The sequence below is a fragment of the Mixophyes fleayi genome, chromosome 12 (assembly GCF_038048845.1).
Source record: "Mixophyes fleayi isolate aMixFle1 chromosome 12, aMixFle1.hap1, whole genome shotgun sequence".
Lineage (NCBI taxonomy): Eukaryota > Metazoa > Chordata > Amphibia > Anura > Limnodynastidae > Mixophyes > Mixophyes fleayi.
This window is the reverse complement of record NC_134413.1, coordinates 30,949,275-30,959,198: the sequence shown is the minus strand read 5'-3', so window position 1 is coordinate 30,959,198 and position 9,924 is coordinate 30,949,275. Positions and strand designations below refer to the sequence as shown.

At 41.0% G+C, this 9,924-nt stretch overlaps 1 protein-coding gene and 1 long non-coding RNA gene across 3 annotated transcripts in view; one reads left to right on the top strand and one right to left on the bottom strand.

Moving 5' to 3' along the window:
- Positions 1-720: 720 nt before the first annotated feature.
- On the bottom strand, positions 721-2,368 carry LOC142109316 (uncharacterized). The gene is made up of 2 exons (XR_012680332.1): positions 1,984-2,368; positions 721-1,518 (listed from the first exon to the last, which is right to left on the bottom strand). It is a non-coding gene; the product is annotated as an uncharacterized LOC142109316 (long non-coding RNA).
- Positions 2,369-2,574: 206 nt separating this feature from the next.
- The window catches only part of ARID4A (AT-rich interaction domain 4A), a 70,237-nt gene continuing 62,887 nt past the window's right edge, over positions 2,575-9,924 (top strand). Inside the window, exons 1-5 of one of the 2 annotated variants that reach the window (XM_075193460.1) lie at positions 2,575-2,851; positions 3,626-3,682; positions 5,985-6,095; positions 7,507-7,572; positions 9,385-9,475. In XM_075193460.1, the coding sequence (XP_075049561.1) occupies positions 3,677-3,682; positions 5,985-6,095; positions 7,507-7,572; positions 9,385-9,475 (274 nt within the window). In that variant the 5' untranslated portion in view covers positions 2,575-2,851; positions 3,626-3,676. Of the gene's footprint in view, positions 2,852-2,947; positions 2,995-3,625; positions 3,683-5,984; positions 6,096-7,506; positions 7,573-9,384; positions 9,476-9,924 lie in introns of those variants that run through there. The other variant, XM_075193461.1, reaches the window with a different exon arrangement.

Sequence of the window (9,924 nt, the reverse complement as noted above, 5' to 3'; positions counted from 1 at the left end):
CAAGGCTGCATATCATAGCTGAATCATCAGTTAAAAGTGGTGGCTAACAGCCAGCACTGTAAATAAAGTGGCCAATACAGCCATTGCTAACTAGAATAGGAATTCCTTGTTCAGAGGAGCAAGAATCTTTGTGAGCAGGTCATTTGGATTAGATTAGATTATTTTTGCTTGCAGTGTACCAAAGTAGAGATAGTGGAGTCTCTTTACTAAAGCGAGATCAGCCACTGGATTGAAGAGAACAGCAGTCTCCTTTGTAAAATGGCCATTGCATAATATATAAAGGGTTCAATGCAGGAGAAGTCAGATGTCTCATGTCATAACCCATTTAATGGGTCTCGATGCAGAGCCCATATATCAATATGGGGACTGTGGTTCTCCAGTTTCTTAGGGTGGCGTTAACTGTCATTTTTCTCTCAGAGCATTCCTGGCATAGTACATTACAGCGGTGTATCAGTAGGTATCACTGCAATGCATACTGCTAGACACTGCACTAGCTTAATAAATAAACTCCAGTTAAAGTACATACAGTTTCAACATGTCCTAAAAATAAAGACACCAGACTATGAACTTTAAATCAGAGAGGGTATTATTTTCCAGCTGTAGAAACACTGCAACTGAACACCTATTTGCAGGAAACAGATCTAAACTGCAAGCAGACTAGCTTTCATGGATAAACACCAAAGCCTTGTATAAAACAGAAAGATATCAAATAACACAATCTCTGTTAAAAGCAGTTGTAAAGTTTATTGGACCCTCTGAAAATTACAAAATTTTAAGACATATGCAGTTTTAGTCTCATTGATTTTCCAGTGCTACTCTTAACTCTAAAATCTGCTCACAACCAAACCTCACATGAAAGGCAACATGCAGCATTACACAGCTCATCATTAAGCAGGTGGTGATAAAAACCTGGAACGATCACCAAACATGCTCAAATATTGTTGAGACCTGTCAATTAACACAACCACTGGAGAAGCAAAGTGACAAAGCCAACTGGCCAAGTTTACCCAGTATATTAAGACATTAGGCAATACAGCTGTATTAGAAAATAAAGGTAAAAAACAATGTTTGTTAGCCACTTCTGATAAAAATATACTAGCAAGTAAACTCGCCTGTTCCTCCTGATCACCCACAGCTAGTGCCAGATCAGCTTCAAGAATAGACCCTACATGAATTCTGAAAACTTAATTCCTGTAAATGAGAGGCATTTGAATACTATAAGAGCAATTTACTAAAGCAGCAACCTTCCACCAACTTGTCCATGATCACTCCACAGTCCAGTCAGCTATAGGACTTGGAGATAAACTAGTTGGTGTAAAGTTGTCTTTAGCAAGTTATCCTTAATAGCTTGCCAGCATCATCATATAGATCAACTGTGTCTTACAGTCTAAACACATTTTACCTGACCTCTGGAAGGTCACAAGATACAATTTTCTTTACAGTAGATACAAAAAAGGACACCTTAAGCTCTCCATATTCACTATACAATTGCATATTCAGGTATACCCTTTGTCATCCCTAAAGAGAAAAAAAAAATGACAATTAGTACCACATGACATAATACAGTTGCATAACACACCAAATGCAGTCAGCACTAAACACAGCTTAGAGAAACTAGGGGGTTCTTCATATTGCACATCTTCAGATTATACAGTTTATTTAAAAAAAAAAAAAATGTTTATATAGCTATGCATTTAGAAGTAGGAAAAAAATGAACAAACACCAACACTGATAATATACATACAAGAAGGGATGTGCATGGTAAAAAGCTCCATTCAAACATGAATGAAATATAATATATATATATACACATACACACATAACAGAGTTAAGCTATAAAGGGATGGAGATTCGGCTTAGGCAACTTGTGGAACTACAAGTCCCAGCATAGACGCCAGAGAACGCATGAGCACTATATTGTCCCCTCAGAGGAGAGTCCTGAGGACCATTAATGCTGCAGTCCCTCCGTGCACCGGACCATACCTCTCCCAGGCACAGAACACATGCTTGTCAGGGGCAGAGAGCACAACACGCGGAAGCGAAGCTCCTGTGACAGCCATGACTTCCTGTGACGCCGCCGTCCTGATGTCATCTCGACAACCAGACTCCATTGCCAACAACGTCACAGCCTTCATTTGACCTTTGAGCTTCGTTAGAAGCGAACGTCTCATCCATGCCCCCGCCACAGAGCTACACACCGATAACGAGTCTTGAGATAACGGTGCTGGCGAGGAGCGAGTCCGACCACACGCCTTACAGCGCTCCCTCCGACCCATAACGTCTCCCACCTTCGCCTCTCAGCCTGCCCGTCTGAGCATAAAATGGGAAATATCCCCTACAAAATGGCGCTGAGCCCTATGGCAAGCGCATGCGCATTTAATCGAAGCGCGCATAAGGCCCCTCCCCTTGCGCAGCCCTTTCAGCTCTCTCTAAACTCGGCTTAGTTCCGTTTCCAGGAAACAGAACAGCCAATTACATTGCGGGGAAGGGTTCATTGCTCTTCCGATCCAGCCAATCAGCGTGGTCTGAACTCCATCCGGATCTTAAATGTCTAATCACGCATAGAAAGGGGACGTGTTCTCTGATAGCTGTCCAATGACCAGTGACAGGTGGATTTTACCAATCAGAAGGCTCATTTCTCGTACCTGTATCCGAGACAACCAATTACATTTTAGAGTTGTGCAGCCAATTGACGTTCTGCAAATTCCGACCAATCCGCCGCTGTGTCTGCTCTCCATGGCATGAGGATGGGCCAATGATGTTCCGAGAAGGATTGGTTCTGCTCAACAGCTTGTTATTTCGTTTATTGCTTGCAGTTCCGTGCAAGTGGGGAGTTGTAGGAGCCGAGTGTGTGAGTGAAACTTTCACCTTATTTCACCCGTTCTGGGAACTCTGTGGTCCGGGGGGTGGAGGGGCGGCCGGTGGGGGGCGGGATCCTTCAGCTCGGGGCATCCGGCTTGGCCGAGAGCTGACTTCTCAGGCGAGAGTTTGAAGGTATGTGTCGGGGGCTGCACATTGAATGGTAGGTGGCTGCGGAGAGCCGAGCGCCGGGGTGAGAGGGGGAGGGACGTGGATGAAGTCTGGGGGACCCTGGAAGTATCTGACACCGGTTCCTGTGAGGATCGGGGGGGGTCACCTGGCATATGGGGTGTACCGGGGTGTTGTTGTCAGGGGGGTCTCTCCGGGAATAGCAGAGGAGGGGGCTGCTCACTGTATGAGCACCGCGCACTCACTCGTCAACTTCCACAAAGGAAGCGGGGGGATGAGCCCCCGCATGAGGCGGCGGCCGGTGTACGGGGCTCTGACACAGGACAGCAATGGCGACGTTACCTATCGCCGCCTGGACCGAGGTACCTTGTGTCTCCTGTCACCCCCCTGTCCTCCAGTCCTGGCTGGTGAGTGGGGACCAACCGCCTCTGGAGCCGAGAAGGGTCCTCTCAGGCCTGCCCCCCCTCTGCATAGTACCAGTCCCCCCCCACTGACAGAAGCTGGGGGGCTCTTCTGACAGGGACATGGTTAATCCCCCCCTCACCCCTTGAGGTTTGAGGTAAAGCTTTTGAAACTCACAATAAGTCAACGTGTTCTCTGACGCCTCTTGTGTTGTTTTCTATTTTCTCCTTTGCAGTTGTAGTGAAGGCAAATCTTCGAGCTGGAATCCCTCAAATAACCTTCGACAATGAAGGTAAGTGGTTTAATATGTACATACAACAGCCGCTTGCAGGCTGTAACATTTCACCTCACTGCTGGTGGAGACTGGCAAATCTTTTTTGTGGGATGTCACATGTAGTTGCAGTTTGTATTTTATTTGCTACACCACAATGAAAACCCTTTGTAAAACTGCACCATACAGCACAACATTCATTACTGATTGTTTTTGTTTTTGTTTTGTTCATTGTATATTATTTGTAGTCTGTCCAATGGTACACATCTGTGTGATTAGTGACATGGTTTCAGACAATATTTGTTTTTGGCAGTGAAATATATTTTAACTTTAGCAACTTTTCCCAGCGGCATTTCTTTAATATACAGTGTAGCAACATTTACACATGTAAACTTGTTTTATTTTATGCTTGTGCAACATATGTTGCCCATTTCAAACATTAGCAAAACAATATAGTTTTTTGCATAGCATTTACAATCTAAAGCTGGGTACACACTACACGGTTTTCGTCTAATAATCGGCTCAATCAGCCGACATACGACCGCTCGTTCAAAAGTCGGGTCAGTGTGTGTAGTGACACGATGGTCGAAAGTCTGCTAAAATGGATGATTGTCGCCTCATTTGGTTGGTTGTACCGTTTAATATTTTCGGTCCAATCTCTTTTCAGTTGTGTAGTGTGTATAAACTTCCGACCGATCCACAACAGTGAGTACGAAATTACAGTCATTGCTCACGACAACATGGCTGTAAAAAGTCGTTAAAGGGACGTCTGTTCTTTCCTTTATCGTCCTAAACAAGGCTAGTGTGTATGCAGTCCATGGACCGAGCGATCGGACCATCGGTCGCATGTAAAATAGCTCGGCATAAAAAGTTGGTTGCAATTTCTGTAGTGTGTACCTAGCTTTAGGAGCAAACATTTTCTTCATTGTTTTGTTTAGTCACATAATCTGTTTTGCTTATGCACAATTTAACACATTACTTTTCCATGCCCCCAGTGCTTGCTCTATTTTCTCTGCTATTTTAAATAAAGTTTAACTTTGCCAGTGAGTTAAAATTTAGACTGGACAATGATGTTGCTGAATGCAATTGAGTACTACATTGATCTAGCCAGCTATCTGAACGTTTCAATGGAATTAACACTTGTTTCCCTCTTAGGAGAATCTGTTTACTTTTTTACATTGCTGCTGTGTAGAATTGTTTGGTTAATTTTTGTAACTTGGGCAACATGTTTCTGCCTATTCTATCTGGTTTTATGAAACCGATTACTTTTTAGGTGTCCAGCAAAATCCTAATGTATCTCTATACTTACTTGCTACTTTAAGATTTGCTGTAAACCCTTAATTGATTTTACTGCAAAATAAGCTGCCTGCTACCCTTCTTAGTAAACATTGGTGAAGTTGTACATGACCTGAATGATTCTGCAAGTGTAGACAGATGCAAGGACGTTGCAAAATGCAATATTTACCTTTGTGAAACATTTACACTTATTTTGGTTAGGTTTGGAAATTTGAAGTGCACCATTTAATGCTCAATTACAATAAATATATCTACACCTACAAGACTATTTAGCTGGCAACCAGAAATTGAATTGACCAGTTATGTTTTTATATATTTATTTTATATATTAATAACACTTCTCTAACTAGTATTTTTTGCAGTAGCTGTATTTTAAACCAGACAATGTTTTTTCCTGTTCCTTATTTATCTTATTGCACCATGCTTTTTATTTATGTGCGTTTGTTGCCATTCTCTAATGTGCTGTGTGGGTTTCTTTTACAGTTACATTTGTTGAGACCACAGATTGCCATGCTCTTTATGATCATAAACAGCACAATGATAATTGAAAGTAAAGCTATTAAAGTATTGTACCAATGATTGAGAAAATATATACACCCCAATCTGCCTAAGTTATGGCTCTGCCTCTGATTTGTTTATTTTATTTATTTATTTTTGTCACCGCTAAAATGTTAGTTTATTGAAAAATAATTAGAAATGTTAAGATCTGACATTATTATTCCTAATTTGCTTTTAGTGTTCTCTATAGCTCTGCTGAACTCCTTGAGAGAGTAGGGTTAGACCTATCAAGTAAGAGTTGAATATTTTGTAAGACTCTCTAGTAGTGGTTCGGTGCTCCGGCACTCCAAGTGGTTAAAAATCAATAAAGCAGAGAAAAATGTCACTTGAAATGTTATCTCTGCTGCTTGCGTTTCAGCTTGTCGCACCTTTCTGTTTAATGGTGATGATCAGTTCTTTCAGTTTAATGTTAATGGTTTGTTTTCTGGTTAACTGATGTCGCAACTATCTTTCTGCTTGTTTTTTTTAGGCAGCGGATGAGCCTGCCTACCTAACAGTGGGGACCGATGTCAGTGCTAAATACCGAGGTGCCTTCTGTGAGGCAAAGATTAAAACCGTGAAACGACTGGTGAAAGTCAAGGTAAGCAGTGCAAGAAATGGGGAAAGTTGTTGCTATGTATAATAACGTCAGGATTGAAGTTGCACTGTGCATTTGTAATCATGGATGTTAGTTCTTATGAGCAGGGCCCTCTTTTCTTGTGTGCTCCTTCTACTTCTCCATCACCCTCTGTACCTCTTGGCCTGCTTCACTAGCCCTGTTTTCTTAAGCTTCGGCCTTCTCGCTGATTTCTACCATCCCTTTCACTATCTGTCCCAGAATGAATCTGATTTGCTTTACCCTGTTACCTGTGTTTGTATATATTTTTGTATCATGTTGTGTCTTGGTTCTGTTTTCTGTATATGTAATGTACGGCGCTGCGGACCCTTTGTGGCGCCTTATAAGTCAAAGATAATAATAATGATACATGTACATTGGCATTGCTATTTATATTAAAGCAGTTATTTTTGCTTGTTGATTTAATTAGTATTTAGAAAAAATGTAACGATGGTAGCCCAGCATTTGAACTACAAGTTCCAGAATGACCTCCCCGGAGCAGATTGGAAGTTGTAAATCAGGAACTGAAATACCACATCTGTTTCTCTTAGCAAATGTATATGAATATATTGTTCTGCATAAAAAAACAAAACCTTCTATTAATATTAGTGTTTGAAGCTGGAGTTATTGCATTTTTTTAATGAGAGCATAGAAGAGTCCTATAGATGGTCTGCTGCACCTGGTAGTGTTGTGCTTGTATTTCTTCTCTGCTCCAAAATGTGTTCCTGTAAATGTGGTCAAGATGCAGAATCTAAGATTATCTGCTTGCTGGTGTTTGACAGGGACTCATGGGAGTTGTAGTCTTGTAGCAGTCAGCAAGACCTAGATCATTGACCTAGATGTAGAATATCTGGAAAAAAAAAAAGTTACATAGGACACAGATTAACTTGTTATCTTTGCGGCCAAACACAAGTTGCTCTGTCAGTTACTGCTGGAGGCTGCTGAGTAATGCTGGGACAAATTGCAAACAACGGAGTATTCAGAACAATTGGATTGCATGGTTATTGGCTGCTTATGATTCTGTACCTTTTCCAGGTCAGCTGCTGTTCTCAAACACCCCAATGTAGTTTTACGTCCTGTTTGCCCAGATTAGATCTAATTGGATAACATTTTGTTAACGATGATGATGTCATAAGCTGTGCAATGATTGGGCCCTTTGATATGAATGTGTGTGGCTAGCATGAAACCTCTTGCCACCCAACATACACTATTGTGTATCCTAATATTTGTCAGATAGTTTAAATCATTGGGAACGGACAGCATGGATTTCTAATGACCTCTTGATGCCTGTGCTCCTTTACCTTTGTTTTGTCTCCTTTCCTTTATAAAGTGTTGTGTTTGTCAGTGCAGTTGGTAAACAATGTTATTTATTTTGTGAATATTGTTACATATACAGGTTACATTGAAACAAGATAGCTCTACACAACTGATCCAGGATGACCAAGTAAAAGGACCATTAAGGGTGAGTGGGTGATATTGTTTGAGTTATTTATTTATATATTGTACATGCAGTTATGAAGGAAAATATCTATATATAATTCACAAGCCCTGATGTCACGTTAGTGTTTATTAGGGACCCTTGTGTATTATAGTGAATAGTCCTCCACCTATTATAAATGTTATAGGAATTAGAAGTCAACTCTGTTTTCTCTGGCTTGTATAAAGGTCACAGAACACCTCGTGGCTTCTAATATCTTCAATCATTTAAAGTAGGAAGTGTATGATCACAATCTCATATTGTATTGCCTGAATTAATGACCTCCAATACTGTGTCTCTGAAGAGAGCAAATCATATGAGAAATAAAAGTTGTACGTTTCTCTATAGGTGAGTTTCTGTGTGTTTGGGTGGTTTTATTCTTCATTCGTTTCAAGTGTAGCCAACGTTTGACACTTCACAATGTTTGGGAAGCTGAGTGAATGATGAAGTGCAGCAACCATTGAGTGGACTATACAGGATATTTTTTTTAATTTTCTTTCAGTCCATCTCTGTGTAAATTAGCCACACATTCTGTAATGGTGTGTGGCCCCAAAATAACTGCAAAGCCTGAAAATGACTTAAAACTCTTAAGTAGATGATCGTTATCGCTTTCTGCAGTCATCTTCTAAGTATATTAGCAAGGTTCACAGAAACTAGATGTGGTCAGTATGCTCGATTTGAGCTGGCTCTCATCCAATTTTGACACCTTTTGTGTGGCCCAACTCTTGGGTCAAGAGGTAGCATTGCCCCATGTCTGGCTGCAGTAACTGTCACCACCTCCCCTTTCCCATTCTGTTGGTGTGGGGAGTGCTGATGTTCTCCTGAAATGGGGGGTTTCTTGTCACAGGACTCTCCCGGTTCTGTTATTTGAGGAGGCAGGAGGGTATTAACTAAAAGAATAACTTTTGGCTGGACATATTGTTTATAAAGATTTTAGAAATATGTGTTTTGCGGTAGCTATTTTATGAGCTGATCTTAATACTAATGATGATAATGGTGGATGTGACTGAGGTGTGAGGTACTTTGTGCCTCATGCTTCAGTGTATCACTGGTTAGTAGTGCGTTTTATATGCGGCTTCATCGGAAGTGTTGGTTGAGACCAAAATAACTACCTCAACTGTGTTTAGGCGACATGCACACTTTAGCCCACTCACTGTGGGTATCTTTTTGTTGCCACTAGGGCCTGAACGTAGGGTGCTGAGGTTCAGGGGGCACCTAAAGTACTGAATGAGTGACATACACATTACTAGGAGTGTGTGAGGCTGAGCTATGCTCAGCCCCACACTCCCAGTCTGAAGAGCAGAAGATAAGGTAAGATGAGGAGGAGAGGGCTCTGCTAGCCATGGGTACCACCCTCCCCCATATTAATCTGAAGTGCGGTACCAGAAACATTTTATACCTATTGGCTGGTGCCTGTTAAACCTGTTTTTTGCATTCCTCCCTTTACCGTGGGTTCCCCAATGTCTGCCACTGACTGGTGATACATCAGGCAGATGGCTGTATATCTTATCATTTAATTGAATGAAAATTCAGTTTGAGGTAAAACACTTTTTGCATTTTAACAATTACAATTGATATGGTTTTAATTATGGTTTAAAATATATAATATTCTTTTTTTTTTTTTTTTTTAAACAACATAAAAAAATGAGGCCATCTGAATCTTTGAACATGTGACAGTAGAAACAATGGGAGCTTTACTGGCTCTGTGCAGGGGGGAATCTGGGAGTAAAAACCTACACTGTATGTGAATGATAGAGCTATCTGTAGTCCTAATGTAACATGGGTGTATGTCTCTAGGTTGGAGCTACAGTTGAAATGAAAGCACCCGACGGATCTCTCCAGGATGCAGTTATAAGTAAACTGACTGATGCCAGCTGGTATACTGTGGGTGAGTGTCCGCGATATCTCCCTAACCTATACATGTATGCTGAGACTGACTCTAGTAGCTAGATTTACTAAACTGCGGGTTTGGAAAAGTGGAGATGTTACCTATAACAACCAATCAGATTCTATCTATCATTTATTTAGTGCATTCTACAAAATGACAGGTAGAATCTGATTGGTTGCTATAGGCAACATCTCCACTTTTCCAAACCTGCAGTTCAGTAAATTTCCCCCAAGTCCTGTGGTAGTCCATCAATGCAGGGATAATACTCTTTCATCTTGTGTGTTTCCTAGTAGAGATACCAACGCTGCAAAAACTCTTGTTACGGCTCTATCTTTGTACAACATAACTAAACCCTTTATTATATCATTTACATAGTAAACAAAAAAGAATTCTCATTTTAAAATCTGTTTTGCTGCTTAGGCAGCCAAGTGGCGTATTTCACAAGCAAT